The 20,389-nt window shown below is 34.1% G+C and overlaps 1 protein-coding gene across 5 annotated transcripts; it reads right to left on the bottom strand.

Moving 5' to 3' along the window:
* Positions 1-1,119: 1,119 nt before the first annotated feature.
* Positions 1,120-20,346, bottom strand: LOC138694863 (mitochondrial ornithine transporter 1). Of its 5 annotated transcripts, none has more exons than XM_069818994.1 (7): positions 20,221-20,346; positions 18,859-18,945; positions 14,855-15,099; positions 11,190-11,351; positions 7,713-7,887; positions 5,209-5,358; positions 1,120-3,546 (listed from the first exon to the last, which is right to left on the bottom strand). In XM_069818994.1, the coding sequence occupies exons 2-7, from the start codon at positions 18,923-18,925 to the stop codon at positions 3,428-3,430; spliced, it is 918 nt and encodes a 305-aa protein (XP_069675095.1). In that variant the 5' UTR covers positions 18,926-18,945; positions 20,221-20,346; the 3' UTR covers positions 1,120-3,427. The 5 variants fall into 5 exon arrangements, with proteins under 5 accessions (XP_069675095.1, XP_069675092.1, XP_069675093.1 ...); XM_069818991.1 differs by having other exon boundaries at positions 20,171-20,307; XM_069818992.1 differs by lacking the exon at positions 20,221-20,346 and adding an exon at positions 19,998-20,147.
* Between the last annotated feature and the right edge of the window lie 43 nt (positions 20,347-20,389).

Here is a 20,389-nt window from a genome sequence, read left to right as displayed (position 1 = left end):
CTCTATCATCATATCCCACCTCCCTCAAATCCATTTTAATATTATCTTCCCATCTACGTCTCGGCCTCCCTAAAGGTCTTTTTCCCTCCGGCCTCCCAACTAACACTCTATATGCATTTCTGGATTCGCCCATATGTGCTACATGCCTTGCCCATCTCAAACGTCTGGATTTAATGTTCCTAATTATGTCAGGTGAAGAATACAATGTGTGCAGTTCTGTGTTGTGTAACTTTCTCCATTCTCCTGTAACTTCATCCCTCTTAGCCCCAAATATTTTCCTAAGCATCTTATTCTCAAACACCCTTCATCTCTGTTCCTCTCTCAAAGTGAGAGTCCAAGTTTCACAACCATACAGAACAACCGGTAGTATAACTGTTTTATAAATTCTAACTTTCAGATTTTTCGACAGCAGACTGGATGATAAAAGTTTCTCACCCGAATAATAACAGGCATTTCCCATATTTATTCTGTGTTTAATTTCCTCCCAAGTATCATTTATATTTGTTACTGTTGCTCCCAGATATTTGAACTTCTCCACCTCTTCAAAAGATAAATTTCCAATTTTTATATTTCCATTTCGTACAATATTCTCGTCACGAGACATAATCATATACTTTGTTACGATAACAATAGATCTGGTAATTATTTACTTAAGTTAACGACGCGTTTTCTAGACAATTAATTCAAAACTCCTTGATTTGACTTGGGAATTACGTACAAACTACTAAAATTGAGCGTAAAACACTATTTTTTAATTTACAAAGAACGGTTCACTTGCTACATAATGACTCAGAGGACATAAATTTTCAACATCACAGAAGAAATAGTGCAGTCAATCTCTGTGATGAGAAAAGCCTTCTTAAACATAATGAAGCACTCTGGTGAAATTTCATCACCTTAAAATAGTATGGAATACTGCAAATAATTCAAGAAGAATTATTTTTAATTTTTATGGTTAATGACAGAATATCCAAACTGCTACACTTCCAGTCTAAAGAAAAGTTTGGTACAATGAAATAAATGACTCATTGAAACCGTAACAGCCACAGGACCTAAAACGAGAAAGGATGATGATGATGATGATGAAACAATGTACACAGAAGAATTACACAGAAAGAATACCTCAAAAAAGATTATATTTTTAAAACTTCACGTGATGGAAATTTTAAGACACAATATTGCAATATAAAACTTGGTCCAGTATTTACAGTACATTAGTACAAAAAATATAATCTAATTATCACAATATATTTAAATTGCATGATACATTTAACAAAATAAATATTTGGTGAATGTGTAGGGGGAAACTGACGCAATTCATAAAACAGTTTTGAATTACGCATTTGTTCTCCTTGATCCTATTTTGTCATATCAAATGTTTAAGTAGCTCACTAACATATACTACGTTTTCGTGGAGTGTTCAAATCGATTTGAATATGCTTACCATATTGAAATCTTCATGAAAACAGGGATTCAAAACAATCTGAGTCTCAAAGTCAATACACATAAAAAGTGGGATCAGATCATATTCAATATGGATGAGTTCAAAAGAGCAAGCCAATTTTGTATGTTGAAGAGTCATGTTATAAAAACATATTTTATGCTCGACCATGCCGAAATGTAGTAATTATACACCTGGTAGCAGCCCTTTAATAGACCTCATTAAAGTACACCTATTCATTAAAGTTCAGGTGTTCCACCAATCAGAAAATACCATTGTAGCAATATGAAAGCGTAAGTATCGATTATTCTCGGATATGCAATCGAAAGACAACTAGTTCTGTTACTATAATAATTAGCGTTAATTGTAATTAATATTCAAATAAATTCAATTTGTCATCTCGTTTTTCAATGTCTAATTCAATTTCAAGGTTTATTTTACTCTCTAGATTATATCAAGGTCAATGTCGACATTTGTTTCTCGGAAAAAATCAATGCTTCCGCGTCTGCGCACATCTCACAATTTACGAGGTATTGCACAAGGTCAGTTCCGCTCCTTAGTCAGATAAGAATAACATTAATACTTATGAATAATTTCAAGTTAGAAATATGGTCGAGCATAAAAAGTCGTATGAAACTTGACTATAATGGTAATTAAGACGCTCGTATGAAAATTATGAAACTCGCGCTCGTTTCATAAACATACTCGCGTCTTAATTACTACCATTATAGGCTCGTTGCATAATGTACTATTATATTTTTTCTAAAATCCATTATTACCATTTTATATTATCTACCAGAATATTAAATTTTCATGCGCCTCATTTAGAAAACTAAACGTAGTTCATAGCCAAGGCGTACAGGATGACCAACATGCTAACATGTTAACCAACATACTAACTACTTTCAAAACTTCAGCTTCCATATTCAAATAGTTTTCAAAACGTATCGAAAATTACATGAAAACAGAGTTCGAGAGATTTGTATTGAGTATGATAAGGGTAATGAAATCGATTTGAATACTCCATGGAAACGTAGTAATATAAGTGACAATCTCATATTTCAACCCAATTCTTCATACTTACACAACAGCATTTTTTTTGTAACGAGGAACGTGCATCATCTCGAACACAAGAGGTAGGTATTAAATTTCTGAACACTATATTTTCAACATACAGACGAGTCATTTTCTTTAATTTGAATTATTCCTCTAACTACGATTTAACTGTCATACACATAGAACTGAAAGAACTCTCAAGAATTCACTTCTTTGGTATAAGAATGTGTTAGGAGGCATAAATGAACGCAAAAAAATAGGTATTATTTATACATAGATTACCAAAATAATGACTGTGATAGCTCCTGCGAAAGTAGGGAGGAAAAACCTCACAAACTTGATCTACCTACACTGTTACAGGTTTTTTTTTACATTACGGATATGTTAGCGACTCCATCAGTGCTTACTTCTGTGGAACAGATGGTGTGAGAGTATACAAAATCTGTGGTGTGCCATTTACACCATTTTTTTTTTTATTCCTAAGCTATTTTGGACCAAAAAGAAATGTATAACTAGGAGGACGAAACGTTGCACTATCATAAAATGTAATTCACTCACACATCCTCCCTCATGTTCCACAAAGAGGAACATTCACAAGTATAAATATTAACATAACACTTTCCTCCCCATATAATTCCTATTACCATGTTGAAAATTCAGGTGACAAACTCAGTTTTGAAAATTATGTCATTACACGAAAATACCATCAAAACATTAAAGGCCTCCCTGCATAGTGTCTTAGTTTACAAAAAATCCTGAATATTGTACATGAACGATCCTGTAAAAAAATTAGCACAATACTGCTGCATAATAGTTTGGGTCAGAGATCCTGCTGAAACACAGGAACAAAATTCGAAAAACAGTAAATACCGACTGTAGTTTATAGTTACAGACGGAATTTTGTAGTCTTAGTAAAAATTCTTGAAGCTGTCAATCACAGAGTTTATGTAAAACTTTCTTTGTTGTTTCATACAACAGAAACAATGTTGCTGTTGCGGGAACTGTTCTCACTAATGTTGGCTGAAGTCCACTGTATAGGGCTCGTATTCCTATTGAAAAAGAATTAAATATAATATTAGTCTCTTCAGTATCCTAGTATACGATTAACTGAATATAGGACTATCTCATCCCATCCTGTAATAATGCAAGTCCATTATGTAGGTAATTTTGAGAATAAATTCCACTATGCAAATGGAACCAGGTTTCATCACTGATTATTTCCATTTTTATTTCATTTATTGTATTCTACAGATCTTAACATCATCAGGTTACAGTAGCTTTAAGATGTGGAAAAAGTCAAAAGTTATAATACAATAATATACAATTCTTAGTAAGCAGATTAATTCAATTTACAAGCACAAAGAATTCATCAATTTAGTAGAGGGTATGAGTATGGAGAAATTTTGTTAATTCTGTTCTGAATCCATGTTGAATCTTTCGTACACTACTTTTAACACTTGAATATAAATAATTGATTAAATGGTGATCTTACTCGTGTTAATTATATAAGCATGTGTGGCTTACAGCTGTTTCGGTGTTGCTTGACACTATTCTCAGAGCCTACTAGATCTCGGAACTATCTCAACTTCGCTGCCTGTTGTATGGGTGCGTTCGTGTGATGAAGAGTTGTGTCAAATAGTGTGTGTGTTCTGAAATTGATTTGTATGTTGAGAATTTGATTAGGGTGTATTTTAGTGTGTCTGTATATTTCATATTGTTCTAGTGTGTTGAGTTTTTGGTTTTTGGGTTGTATGTGTAGGATTTCCATGTCTGTATTTATGTTATTGTATGTGTGGTTAGCATTAGTTATGTGTTCGGCATATGTAGATGTATTGTGTCCTCTTTTTTCTTGGCCTTTCAAAGCTCTAAGATAGTGAACTCCTTTTTATAACAATTGAGACTAATAGAGGGCAGATGGAGATCTGATTTATGTTTTGGTCAATATATCTAAATTTTGGATTTTTTTTTTACATTAATAGTGATGATAGATTAGTCATTCCTCATGGACACAAAAAAGCTTTCATTGACAGAAAGAAAGAATTTTCTCGTAGTTAAAGGAGCTGCAATATGTGTAATATAGGACACTAAAGGGTTAAAATTTTAAGATTTAAAGTCCTCTTCAAATTGACTTTCACAAATACTGAATCCAGAGCTAAATGGCGGATCATTTGGGGGGGGGGGGGCTTAGGTCTATTCTTGTAGGTTTTTTTTCCAAGCATTACTTGAGTCAGGATTCTCTCTCGAGACAAGATTTCTTCTCGCTAGAAACTGATCCAATTTCTAGCCACTTCTTATATAAATTCACAACACAGGATTCGACAGCAGCATTGAAGAAAACATGTTTGAAGCTTATAAACATATTTATCATAAGACTTTTTCTTAAATAGAAAAAGTGTCAGGAAGAAAAATTCTTTGTTCACTTGAACATTCCATCATCTTACTAAATAAACTTTTCACTGTTAGCACTTCTATATACACCATAAACAACGAAGTATCAGTAAAGACTGGTGGAATGTAAGGAAATCCAATGAAAAGGAAATAAATGTAATATAAAGGGGCTTTTTAAAAATAATCAGGAATGAAGGAAGCTATTGGTAACAATCATTGCGACTATCAGGCCAGGCTGCAATAGCCGAGAAGGAACCTGCCTTGCAAATAGGCCGAACAAAATCGGCCAGGTTTGGCCTACACTGTATGAATTAAATACTTACCTTCCTTCCTGGATATCTGCAGTATTAATGGAAGCAGGGAACCACTAAGGCCAGACACCTGTATTCTAGACTTCACTACGTCAGCTGGGAAGATTACAGCCCAGAACACAATGCCGCCAACAGCACCAGCTATCATCGTCCGTAACGGGCCTATAAGAAAAATGTACAGTATTAATGAAATGGGATAATTATTAATTTTCATGTTTCTATTTACTCTCCATAAGTTTTACCTTGTGATTTTTGTTACTTTTCACTACATAAAATAGTATTACCTACTAATTCAACAGAGAAAGTAGGATTTTTAAGTAGAAAATATAAATGTATTCGAAAACACAAGGAGCTTTCATATTTCCACTTAATGCTGAGTTGCTAGAAAAGAAACCAATAAATAAGTTATTCTATCATTAGGTAATGAAACATTAAAGTCAGTAGTCCACTAAACTACACAATGGTGCTTAAGTGACATTAAACAGACTTTTAATATTTGAGGAGAAAAATTCGCTCCGGCGCCGGGGATCGAACCCGGGTCCTTGGTTCTATGTACCAAGTGCTCTGACCACTGAGCTATGCCGAATTCAATCCACAGCACCGGACCGAATTCTCCTCCTTCAATGTTTCCCTTTGTGGGCTGACTCCAAGTTCGGCATATATGTTGACGTATATGTCCAGTGTCAACTGCCATTATACTAGGAGCGCACTCAGCTGAGTGACTTGTTTGGCTGGGATTCCGCAGTTACGTGCACAGTAATCTGTACAGACATATGCACTGCTAGCTATGAGAATATTATAGATTTATTCATTTGTCCTACAGAATAATATCTGTAATATTGACAATTAATATTTGAGGAGAAAAATTCAGAGTGCTTGGTACGTAGAACCAAGGACCCGGGTTCGATCCCCAGTGCCGGAGCGAATTTTTCTCCTCAAATATTAATTGTCAATATTACAGATATTATTCTGTAGGACAAATTAATAAATCTACAATATTAAACAGACTGTAAATAATTATCATCATAGGCAAATACACTGAAAGACCTCTAACTCAAAGTATGAATATTATTGTCACTGGTGACAAAAATTGAAACTACATCTCATGTTAGCCTGATTGATATTTCAGATCAATCACACCATCAATATTATTATTATTATTATTATTATGATTTACCAGTTTAAATTAAATGTTTAACCACAATATGCAATATGTGTATCACGTAAAATGGTTTTTTGTTTAACATAATATGCATATGAATGTAACGGTTGAACATGACACTGAAAACCATTGGCAACACATTCCCTCTGTTACCTGATCTGTTCACATCAATGGCCTGTGTCTTTAATATTCAAACATAAAAGATCGCCAACATCTAATCACTGACCAGCTGAACAGAAGTGGAATTTTCACTTTAATGTCCAACTGATTGCAAAATATCCATAAACGAATCCTTTGATAGTTTAACATAAAAAGCAATATGGTCATGTATATATATATATATATATATATATATATATATATATATATATATATATATATCATATTAAATATGGGTAATTCTGCAGATTAGACGTGAAACATGGCCGAATGTTTTAGAGTATGAAGTTACCAGTTTCGCCATTAGATTTACTGTATGTACAATTTAAACTAATAAGCAAATAAAGGTTCTAATTTTTTTTCGTAAATATACAATTTCCATATAGGTAATATACTGTAATTATTCGTTTTATCACTTATAAATTATGATCAAGAAAAATACATGACGATGCAGATCACCACCACAGTCTACTATATACAGTCACGAAGCTTGAGTTTTGAGGGTGCTAGAAACAATAGACTGTGAGGGTACTATTTTGCATTGCCTGTAATGAGGCGATATTAGCGATCCTAGTGGTGAGCAACTATCTAATGTTTGCATATTTACTACGTATTGAGCTTCGCGACTGTATATACTAGACTGTGTCACCACTGTACCCTCTAAATGAAATCTCACTGTCTTACTCTGATGAAATCTCACTCTTGACTGACTACACGTCAGAAGAGCTCCGTGATCTCATAGAGGGGAATGCCAATGATTACACGGGGCTTGGGCCATCAACCCGGCCGAGCAATGCTTTGGGACTTTCAAACTGCCCAATCATTAGTTTATTTCTATCACGTCAAACTATAAAATATGTAGAAATAATATAAAAGTATTAATAGTACATTTGGGTGGCAATGCTGCTCGCGATTATTGTAAAAATGTTAACAAAATCAGTACCGTATCAAAAATGAGATCACAGTTCATATGCAACTTCTTTAAAGCTGCATGCAGCAAGCAAAAGTTGCAACAGTTGGTTCAGGTTCAGTCGCTGCTACTTTCAGATTAGAGCTCTTGCTCATGTCACATATTTTGTACTGCAAAACTGCAAAAATATCAATGTGTGATCGTAGTGATGTAATAAGAAATAACTGCTCATAACAATACAAAGTTATTCTCAACTGTGAATTTTCAGTCAGTTGTAGCTCATACCTATTTCGTCCTTCCTTTTTCCTACTGGAGTAAGTATTTCCCGAGTAGCCTCATAGCCACCAAAGAAGAAGAAATATCCTGGCATCTCACGAGCTATTGTTGATCCTAATCCTCGAAACAGTCCTTGAATTCCTTCTTGCTGAATTATCTTCTGAGTAAGTTTCCATGGACCAATCTTTATAAGAAAGAAATAAAGTTTCAAAATAAAATATGTAACTACAGCAGTGAAACATGTCTGCAACAGAACGTGTAATACAAAATTGTACATAAACATACACAGATTTTTTGTGGTACAGTGAATTTACAGGTTTAATACTATCCAAAACAATTTGTATTTATGGAAACTGCCTAGCATAAAAATGGTAAATAATATCTAATGGTTAACACAGATACTAAATTTACTTATTTATAACATCACACTGCCACTAGTCAACATCTAAAATGAGAAATTAAAACTATGATTCTACTTCTTTCAAAATACTTTCTGGAGTCAATAACATGACAAGTGATATCCGACATTCAGCGGAAAGTTTTCTCAAAGAATGCTGAAATATTCCAGATGTCACTCACGAGGGAAGGGTTTCGGCCCGAACAGGAATTTTTGGTTAAAAATTTTTACACAGGCTTACCTCACAATGGTGATGAAGACCGTAAAAGTATTCATTTGTGTAACTCTCCATTTGGTTGGTATTGCTCAATACACTTCTTTAAAAATGTACATGAGGATTCTCTATAAAATGCATGAAACAGCATGGAGCAAAAATTTTCTTAATTTAATTTAATAAACTATTTCAGGTCAAGGTGCAGTTTATGTTTTGGTGGAGATGGATTACATTTATATTTATTATTGAATTATTATTTGAAATTTTATTATGAAATTGGATTTAATTGTAATTTTTTGTAGAATGCAATGGTGATTTTGGCTCTAAAATATGCACAACACGCAGAAGCAACACCTGAACAATCTTCTGAACCACACTCCAGTGCTGAAAAATCAAATGCTACCTGAACTACATTTTTGAAGTCCGAGACTTGTCCAGGAGTCACGTAACCAGCTGACTGCCAGGAATACTGAAGCATAGGGCGGTATAATGGAGCAGACACCTGGTTATGAATAACGAGTGCATTTTCATTATAAACACTCGATTTCCCAAGTTAAGTTCTGGATTCTCAGCAAGAGTCCTTATGCAATCTGTTATCCTCCGAACATATATTTTGTATTGTCTAAGGAAATAGATATTCAGAGGCTGGAAATATTTAATTTTTTTAGGTGGAATGATCATACATTCCATGTCTTACCCTCGGAATCATTAATTTATTAAGGTTGTATCCTTGTGCACATTCAATGACTCACACAACAGTGTACATTTTTGATTAGCTGCAATATTTTCAGACAGAACGTTCGAGAAAAATGTTCTTAAATGGGCTCTAGACATTTTACCACTCGCACTAGCTTCTAGGCTAGGCTAGGCTTACGGGTAAGGTGTCCCATCCTCTTAACTTGTGCAGTGCTCTCCCCACCCCTCAACTTGTACAGTGCTCTAACAGACAAACCACACATTACACAAACGAATGCTTTTGGGAGCTTTACAGAGATGTAAAGATGGACCTGTATACAAATTTTGGATACGAAATTCCTGTTCGAGCCGAAACCCTTCCCTTGTGAGTGTATCAGAATACTTGAAAAAGAAGTCAATGACCTAAAAGCTGATATCACTAAAGTCTGAATTTATCTGCACTATAAGCTAATAATGATATCAATTATATACGGTAGAAGTGGTGTAGGCCTATATTACAGTGAAGGAAGCGTGCTTCATGTTACGAAGTTTAAATCTTCCAGTCTTCATCTAAAAATACCTAAAGGAGGCAAGCAGTAACCTAATGAATGTGTGCAGCGGTTATCAAGAGATGCTGTGTCTAAATCTGTTTTGTCTTCTTTGAAGACTTCTGTGATTGGACATAATATGCATTGCTTCTCACACCAGAAGGAAGTATCCAGAAATATCTGATATCAGATGCGTATGGGGCATGTTTAAATAATGTATACAAAATAGCACTCTAGATATCACAGTGCCCATCTGGGAAGTTGGTGTATGTGACAATAGGAAGTCACCGGTACTAAATATATCTTTCTTATACATCTTGAACACACAACTTTTAACACATCATCATTTAGATATATATTCCTGACTTTCATGACAAAGGTATTCTTAAACTTAGTTCAAGTTAACACGTGAAAGTCATTTATATATATTTTTATTCCTACATATTTATTATTATAATAGTTACATTATTACTCTTCAGAGGTCTCCACAATAGCCTGGCTTCTCCCCCCTCCATAGTTATCGCATCCTATCTACTCCTGATTCCAATGTTTTATTCCCTTTATTTGGCTAAAACACAACTACATAAAAACTTCTGCACCAAAAAAGTTCAGATTTACACCTTATTTGCTAGGCCTGGATATATTTTGAAAGTTTAAATTGAGATTTTACAAATCAAATATAAAGAAAAAAGTGACAGGGGATTCACAAAATCCCAATGATTGCGCGAATTCCGTTTTTGTTTTACTGTTTTGTATTATTTTTTTATCAGTAGGGATAATTATGGTTTTTTAGTTTGATATTTTTATTCTATCTGATCTTTAGTTATTCAGGATATGATTGAGGATTTCTTTCATTGCTTAATCACTTGCAACACTCAACAGAACGTATCATGTGAAATATGTAGCAGAGACTTTTTGAACTTTGGGTTATGCTAAAAGTATTGAATTTTCTCAATTATAGGTACCTCGAACAAAAACGTATTCACGTCAAAATGAGAAGCAGCTTTATAAAATTAGAAAAGATCTCTCTCTCACACACACATTTAAAAAGAGTGGGCAGTACTTTGTATAGGACTTCATAAGAGCTATTAATAGCCTTAACTAACAGAATACATGCGCATTTTTTTTCTACAATGAACGAACGAACGAACGAACGAACAAACAAACAAACAAACAAACAAACAAACAAACAAACAAACAAACAAACAAACAAATAAATAAATAAATAAATAAATAAATAAATAAATAAATAAATAAATAAATAAATAAATAAATAAATAAATAAAAGTTGCTGGTACTCAACAAAGTTCAAAAGTTATACAGATTTATAGCACCTGAGTTCGGGGTGTATCGCTATCATAGCTTTCTATTTGTATCCACTGCCCATTTTAGGATTCATTTTGCCATTCTATGAAGAACTGTTAATTTTAAAAAGATGAAAAAGGAAAGCTGCCGGTACTGTGGACCACTACATACTGCCAGAAAAAAAGCAGCATTGATGGCAACTATTTGATTACCAAATGTGAATAAGTGATATTATGCAGTAATTCGCATTTTTTTGGGGACCCGATATATTTGATAATACGAGTAATTTGAAGGTCGATAAAAATATGCACAACTTAATGCTTGCAAATAAAAAAACTTGTACTTACCATCTGATGACCACTATTCGTAGTAATGGATTGCATCTGAACTTCCCTCATTGCTTGCAGTTGACACTTGATTAGTTCAGTTGGGCAGAGAGTAAATGATGAGAAAAACGCAGCACAGAAACCTGCAGATGCATTTGCCAAGGCACTTAAATCTTCTGCTTTCTGGAAGTAAGTATGTATACATGTGATGATCAGAATGTTGTACGAATTTTATATCTTAATTAGGGATCAGAAGTTCATGTATTTGGATACTTTTTCCTGGAGGTATAACTATATGCTTACACATTATCTATATGAATTATCAATTTTTGAGTTTATTTAGCATCAGTGTTAACCCAATGGAGAATGTGGTTCAATGCGGCCTTATATTATGCTCAGCATCTACAAGCAAACGATAAGTTGGGAAGGGAATTTTGTATTTACATCTGCTTATTTTTCCAGTTTACCAAAAGCTATCACGTCATGGCAAACTGTTGTCACTCCTTACATGTGTCACTAGCCACTTTTTATTAAACAAACTCTAATCTTGGTTCTGTTCCTGACAATGTAGGACAAACGTAAAGTGACTAATATTATTTTAAAAAATTCTAGATACCAACAGTTGTGCAATATTCGAGATATTCTCAAAGGAAAATACTCCATCGCACCAAAATATTTATTTCTGTCTGCAAAACAATTAACATCTTTTAAACACACCACAATAACCTCGTGGGAAAGAAGTTTTAAAAAAGCATTTTCAGAGACAACATACGCAGTTTCTCAATTAAAAACCTCAGCGAAGCGTTAGTCGTGAACTGCAACTTTTCACTGATTTTAGACAACAGAACCATCTCTGCTTCAACTTCTAAGGAATGATGTAAGTTCGTATTCATCAGTGTTCATACTGTTACACGAAACATAATTTCCCTTGATTTATTAATGCATATTCATTGGCATATTTTGCACTTTTTAAGGGTATATTTGCATTCATATTTAGTAGTTTTTAGGACATGAACTTTCAGGCCCTCATAATGATGCACAGTTTAACTTCACGAGATCACAGTAATTTGGAAACATTTTATTCTGAAAAAGAGGTTTTAAGGATATGAATATAGCAGCAATTTTTCCATTAAAATTTGTTGCATTCTGACTCACCGAGAAAAGAGTGCATGTTTCTCTAACTCCTGCTTCTCTATTATTAAATTTGATAAGAGCGCTTCATTTTATATAGATTTGTAATCATGTTTTGTGTGGAAAATGTAATTCAATACTTTCTAATTTTAAAGTTTTCATAATTACTATGTCAATTTCAGATATTTTTAAAGTCTTGAGTTAAATATTAACTATGATGTATTGGGAAAAAGTTGAGTTTAAAGTTTAATACTGTATTAGACTTTCTTTCAGGTGGGGAACATAAGTTAATTTCTTTTATACAGGATATTTCAAAATCAGATCGACAAACTTTGGACTCGGATGAATAACCTTTTCTAAAACAAATTTTTGTTAAGGAACAAATGGCTACTGTGTTGGGTTCAGACTATTAATTTAATATTACAATAAGTGTTTTTGGCTGTTAATTTAATAATGCAATAAGTGTTTTTTCTGCGTGACCTGCCGAACTGATGTGCAACTAGAAAATGGGTCACAGTCCTGCCATCTATCTGCAATATGCGGAACCCGAATCACGTAAAGTGAAGTGGGTAGACATTAGATACATACATACATAAGTGTTTTGTCTTATTCTTTTATTTGTTTTGTTTGTGTTTTTCTTATATTTGGGTCAAACAAATACCTGTAACATTAATGATTTGTTCATTAAATTCATTAATTATTTTTTAAATACCTAATTACCTCAATCTTGTCGTGTAAGATAGCCAAAATAATGACTTATTGCACTAAAATGAAACATCGCAGCCTATTTGTTCCCTAAATTAAGTGTTTTAAAAAAGTATCTGATCCCAAAATTTGTTGGTCAAATTTAGAGACACTCTGCATTTCATACTAACTATATCTGTAAAACACTTTTGTATTTTCAGTCTATTCATCTTCTTTAGCCTAACCGTTTTATCTTACCTATTTTACAAGCCTATGCAGTGTAGGAGAGGAAGGGTATTTTCTATGAATCAACACTAGACTCATTCACACATTGTGGATCTCCCTGAATATGGAATTAACAAAACACAGAGTCACTGCAGAGACATTGAAGAATAACCTCAAGACAACTGACAAACACACAGTCCTGTAGACGGAAGATAAATTTCTTCCATTACCTGCATTGGTAAACAAACTATAGACTGCTTGGATGGACAGCACATATGCTATCTCAAAGCCACCACAACAAACTTTTAGTCTATTCACTAATCTTAAATTTTTCCATTGATTAACTTATTTGTCATTATTATTAGTTCTCCATCTATATATATAATTTGAACTGGTAATGGAAATTACGGGAAAATGGCTGAACGGATTTTAATAAATGGCCCCTCATTTTGAAGCTTGAAGCCCAAAGTTTAAAAAAAAAATAGTAGTTTTCAGTGCAATGTTAATTTTCCTACATCATTTTCCTATTTCCCGAAATCCATCTGTTGTCAGTTTTGAGAAATAATGGGTTTCAGAATAAAACAAAACACAAACACACTACAATAAACAATAGGCTATTACACGAAGGCCATGACCTGCAGGATTGCTGACATATTTAGAGTTCAAATTCAATTTGTTATTAAAAACTTCAAGACTTACTAAGAATAATTTACACATCTTATTCTACGGTATGTAATTTTCTGAGTACAGCTGTGTATTGGATATTAAAACCTACAAAACTTGAGGTGGTTTGATGACATTATTACAATTAGAAATGAAATATTATTATAGTTAATGCCATGATGTGACTATTTTTCGTTAATTATACATATTAATGCTATATTGATAATATGAAAGTGAAACGTTTTGGGTTTATATATGTAGATGTAGAGAATATCTTAAATTATATCTTCATTTCTATAATTTACAGTATTGCAAAACTTACATAAGATAATAATATTGTTATTAAAAATCAAATATTTTTATAGTTATTAATCAAGTGGGGTTGGATCTTTTTCATATACTTAATGGCGGTGTGGTGTAGACATTTATATGCGTGATTCTCTTCAGTACTGGCTCGAGAGAGTGCAAAAATTACAGTTCCTGAGGAAAGACCAAACGGTATTACTTACTGATAAAATAAGAGGCCTACAAAATTTTGTAGTCTCCCGATCATTTCAGCAAGATTTCTTAGCAGGATAAAATGATTTTACCTTCCACATTTCAATCCAGAAGCTATACCAAGATGCTATGTCTATTGTTCGAAAGCATAGCAATCCTGACTTTTTTTAACTTTCACCTACAATCCACAATGACCTGAAATAGCTATTGCTTTACTTCCACATGAAAAACCCACTGATCGTCCTGACATTGTTACTTGCGTTTTCGCGTTGAAACTCAAAAACTGAAGGTGGATAGGTTCAAGAAAAAGTATTTGGCATAAAAGAACTATTCAGAGGGAGTATGTTTCATTATTATGGAAGCAAATAACTTTCAGAATGTCTGGTATTCTTCATTGAAAATAAATCTGAAAATTTTTATTTGAACGTCTAATGAACTTAGTTCGCAGTATTTGCTGCACAAGCCACTAGTATTAATTAAATTACCTCTTTATTTGTGATTATCATCATTGCTTTCTGACACGTTCCATAGGCCGCAAACAGGACAGAATTCTCGGCAACATTTGCCACAATAGCTGGAACTGTCCCGGCATACAATCCCCTGGTGATTCCTTCTTTGAAAAGAGTTTCTCGAAAGCAGTCTACCATTCCTCTATAAAGAGTTGGAAAAGTCTGCATTTTCACCTTAATAGTATCCAAGGGCTGACCGACATACACAAGTCCCACGCCACCTGAAATGACCAGCATTTGGACTCATAACTTCACTCGAACATTTTTTTTAATTAGTTAAATTGATACAAATGGCCCTAGAATTATCATAATGTAAAGTCAGAATACAAGGAAGGTTATTGGATGCATTTGTTATAAAAAGAGGATTAAAACAAGGCGATTCATTGTCAGTGACATTATTTAATATTATTTTGGAGAAAGTAATCAGAAGCATCGAAATCAACCCTAACGGATCTATTTTTAATAGAATTAGACAGTATATAGCCTATGCAGATGCTTTAATACTAGGTAGATCAGTGAGAGCGATCCAAGAAGTGTTGGAACAATTTAATGAGGAAGCAGTCAAAGCAGGTCTGATTATAAACGAGACAAAAACTAAGTACATGAGCATTAATAAGAACGTAGAAAATACGAGACAAGAATCATTAAAATTTAGAAATATGAGTTTCGAAGAAGTTGTTGTTTTCTAATGCCAGGCATTTGACAATGAAGTCATTTGACCTCTTGCACTCCAATATTTTTCATAGATATTATCATGACTAGCCACTGAAGCACAGATTTTGAGATGTTCCGAATCCATTTCTTGGTTTGAGTTGCACAATGGACAGTTAGGGGACTGATATATTCCAATTCTATGCAGGTGTTTGGCCAAACAATCATGGCCTGTTGCCAATCTAAATGCAGCTACAGACGATTTTCGTGGTAAATCGGGAATTAACTGTGGATTTTGATGCAGAGTTCCATTTTTCCCCTTGGGATTGTGTTATTAAATTTTGTTTGTTGAAGTCTAAGTATGTAGATTTAATAAATCTTTTCACAGAGTAATACGTAGATTTAGTAACAGGTCTATAAGTAGAAAAGGGTATCTGTCGGATACAGGGGGGAGAGCCATTAATCCTTCCCATTGAAGGCTTTAAGGAGCCAACCTGGACAAATACCCAATGTCCCATCCCTACCTTCCCGTGGTGCAGCTGTTAGTAAGCGTAATTTTACAAGCTGAACTAAAGGGAGGGGCTACTCATCAATTAGCACTGGTCAGCTTGATGAGTTAATGACTGAATTTGGTATAATTTTCCTCTAACCAATACCTAATTCCCTCTTTACCCTTTCCTATCCAGTCCTCTGACTGAACTCTTACTTTCTTCGACCCTGACGGCATTAGAGCATTCGAGGCCTAGGGGTTCATTTCACTTTCCTTCCTCCTCTTTCTACTTTTCTGTTCCTAGTGCTGACCTGCTATGACACTAAAATCGTCCTCCAGTGGCTTAAGGAGGGAAAGCTGGTGATCAACAAGATCTCCCAGCTAGGACCAATGGACCCGTCGACCAACAGCAGGTGTGGTCCTCCAGACATTCTGGGGGTTGTGTGTGAATGAAGTAACTAGTTTTAAATACCTCGGAACCTTAATCACATCTTAAAACGAAATAGGAGAAGAAATTAAAAATAGGATTGCGGCTGGAAACAGATGTTTTATAGGTTAAGGAACGTGTTTAAATCAAGAGCAGTTAGTAAAAAGGTTAAAATTAAAATTTATAAAACAGTAATTAAACCAATAGTTACATATGGGAGTGAGATATGGATTATGTCACAAGCTGACATGCTACGGTTAAACACATGAGAAAGGAAAATATTAAGAAAAATCTATGGACCTCTGAAAATAAACGACATATGGAGAATTAGAACAAATTATGAGTTACAAAAGTTATACAAAGATATTGATATAGTTGGCGATATACGAAAGAAAAGACTGCAATGGATAGGGTTTGTTATAAGAATGAAGGAGGATAGATTGGTAAAGAAGGCCCTAAATGGGAAAACTGAGCGCATAAGAAGAAGTAGGCCTAGAACAAGATGGTTAGATGCTGTTGAAAACGATCTAAGGGAAATGAACGTTAAAAGATGGAGAAAAACAGCAGAAGATAGAGAGATATGGGCAACTATTATGAAGGAATATATATTATTATTTTATATATATTATTTTAATGTACCGAAGTACATAATTATGATATTTCCATGCAGACATTCTGCGTCATCATACGATGAAAGAGCATGGAAATATCATATGTACTTCGATACATTAAAATAATATATATGATATGCGTAAATCACTTCGTGATTTAAGACGGCGCTTATTCCGTTGGATCCCGGCCAACTAGTCACTCATAACGAGTGCACCTCAGCACATGCGTGGACTTCAGTCCTATGTTCATAAACAACTATGACGTAGTGCAGAGGGCGGCCACTAGAGGGAACCCAAGAGTTGGAACTTAATCTGAGACGATTCTGTCCGATGCCAGGGTGGGTATCTGGTGTGGCTTAGTGGATAAAGGATCAGCACGTAGAGCTGAAAACCCGGGTTCAAATCCGGGCACCGGAGAGAGTTTTTCTCTGTTCCATTACTCTTTCATCGTATTATGAAGGAAGCTAAGGTTCTCAGAGGATCGTGAAGCTCAGGAGTAAGTATACTTTCATTTTATGCTATCGTCTATAACATGGGTGTCCAAACACCTATAGAACCAGGAGATATTGCACATCAAGCATGCTCTGCTAACGTCAATAACTTTCCATATAAAATAGGAAAAACAATCTTAAAGAATATCCGCTGCGGGTTGCTCATGCCAGGGGTTACCTTGTAGAGTTACAATTGGACATCTATGTTCTAACAATGAAGCAATGAAGGGAAAAGGACGGAAAAGTAATATAAAATATATCTACACGAGTGCATGTTCTTCTGACTTAATTTTCATTTGAGATCCTAGCCTGAAGGCCACTTTTCTCCGTTCATTCATAATGTCCCACTTAAAGGCCTTATGATAAACTATCATGGAAGAACCACACAGATAATATTACAGAGACTTTCACTTCTAAAAAGACTGGAATGAAAAAAGTGGGCATGCACAAGAGAAATTCTCAATACAACATAAAAAATATCAAACCAATTATCCAATGTTGTGAAGAAGTTTTGATAACACCACCGAAAAACTATCTCGATAAACTTAATTTATTTTAAAATTAAGCCCTAAGATTAATTATTGGAACAGTAAAAACTACTCCAATCATTGCAATACAGATTTATTCGTAATATAACTGAGGAATTAAAACAAGTACTACAACAATATGAGAAATTAATTGTAGATTGCCATATACAGAAAATAGTTGGAATAATGACTGAATTGTGGATAGATTAAAAACACAAAAAAAATTATGAAGTTAGTGCAGGAAATTAAAAAAGTCTTATATATTCCTAAAAGGAGACAAAAAATTATTAATGGAAGACAATCTATTAAAATCATTCCCTCTCTTTAAGATTCTGGCTGATATATAGGGCCTACATCTATTACCAGGCAGTACATCTCACTTGATGATGTGTGTCAGAGAAAGAACAATTGTTTGTATAGATCTGAAGTCTGATTAGTGTAATATATAGCTAGTCGGCAATGTATGCACTGGAGGGGGGAAGGAACTGGCCACCCAACCCCATTATCTCCTCGCCTAGTTGCCTCATAAGTGGTCCATGTTGGTATCACTTATGAGGTTTAGACCTGTCTTCGGACAGTTGACCTCAATCAGAGGTAATGTGAGACCTCATTCAATCCAAATACCCAGAAATTTGGTTAGTGTTCTTAACCAGGCTTAGGGTTAGTGAGATACAGCTATAAGAAAGATTGGGAGTGAACTTTAAGTGTTAATGGCTTATTCGAACTCTATTTAAATTGATGTAGCTGTACTAGGACCTATATATAAAATATCTTCCGACATACCAACTGATCCTGCAGTGAAGTCAATTGCTGCATCTTTAAAACTATTTGAACTGCCTTCAGGACCCATATTTATGTTTGTTCTGAAACCTGAAATTAAAAAAATAATACAGTAATCATCATCATCATCATCATCTTCCTAACAGGTAATAGTCCTAGAAGGACTGTTCCAGTCTACAAAAGTTTTCCCGCCATCTCTTCACAGGGAGACTAAATGATCTTTTCCCTGTTGGTCTGTACTTCAAGATCGCTCGAGGAATTCTTGTTCTAGGCATCTTACGCTTGACATGGCGAAGTATATTGATGAATATACTGCAGTACAGGTTCCATTCCCAGTTCTTGTAGGATGTCTTCATTTCTTTTATGATCTCATTTAGTGTATCCTGCTGTTCGGTGCATAAATTTCATTTCACTGGCAGTAATATATAGTAATCATAACATAGAAATGTACTAAATATAATGCCTTTGGTTGTACATAATCAATTTTTAATTTCGTGTTTGAAAAAATGGTACCGGTAATGTTGACTGGAATCTTGGAATAATTTTATTGTAAAAAATAATCAGTACTAACTGGCATACCGTACATTTAAATTGCTGTTAATTACAAATGAAAAGGATATAAATAGTACTATGAATAAAAAAAATACTAAAAGAATTTATCGATAGTTTGCCTATTCCTCCATGTGTCTTGGACCTGTTATGGATGCTGGCGAAAGCAGAGTACACAAGCATTTATACTTCTTTATTACCAAATGGAAAGCTTTATTAACAATCATTATCCTCATTCCCAATGATTTTATTAGTTTCAAAATACTCAATGTTATTATTGATAGCGGTACCTACATCATTAGCCTACTGAAAACTAATTTGTGTAATATTTTCCATTTCATCTGCATGTATTTACAGATCATAATATGTCAATTAATTAAATACATTAAATTACAGGGTAAAACAAATTTTATGCGCGCCTATTATTATATAATATAAGCTTTATCCTTGGTAGACCCATTGAAAAATATGTAATGAACAGAATAAAATGAAACAAGCTGCAAATTACACCTTTAATACTTTAACTTCATTTTGCACAGAAACATGTCACAATTTAAATTCAATTTTCTAGACAACATTACGATATAACTTACACGAAACAGATGAAAAAAAAGATTGTATCACGCTCTTCTCAATTATAACTGGCCAGTAACGACGCACAAATGCATGTCACATGGTAAGATGAGGTTAAGTACGAATTATCATAGAATTGTCATTGAATTCTTTGTTAATACGAAACACTGAAGCTGTATTTTGCAGTACTTACGAAATATGACTATGTTTTGCTTTAACTCTCTTTATTTTCATCTGAATTACCACATGTATCTCCGTATTTCTTTCCCTTCTCTTCCTCTCGCTTCCTTCTGCAGGATATTTCATCATTTAACTGCTTATCACGTGGGTCAAAGTGTCAACAGAAACACATGTTGCGAGATTAGACATGGCTAGTAAAAGCAGTCGGTGACTAGAAGTTTTTAGCACACGA

The sequence above is a fragment of the Periplaneta americana genome, chromosome 2 (genome assembly GCF_040183065.1).
Source record: "Periplaneta americana isolate PAMFEO1 chromosome 2, P.americana_PAMFEO1_priV1, whole genome shotgun sequence".
In the NCBI taxonomy this organism is placed as follows: Eukaryota; Metazoa; Arthropoda; class Insecta; order Blattodea; family Blattidae; genus Periplaneta; species Periplaneta americana.
This window is presented reverse-complemented; position numbering and strand designations above follow the sequence as displayed.

Excerpts from the sequence above, each read along its gene's own strand:
- LOC138694863 (XM_069818990.1), bottom strand. The coding sequence starts at position 19,211 with ATGAAGACATCCTACAAGAACTGGGAATGGAACCTGTACTGCAGTATA. Across the intron at positions 7,888-11,189 it reads CGAATAGTGGTCATCAGATG|ATTGGTCCATGGAAACTTAC; the intron begins GTAAGTACAAGT and ends TTTCTTATAAAG. Across the intron at positions 5,359-7,712 it reads AAAAAGGAAGGACGAAATAG|GCCCGTTACGGACGATGATA; the intron begins GTATGAGCTACA and ends TTTTTCTTATAG.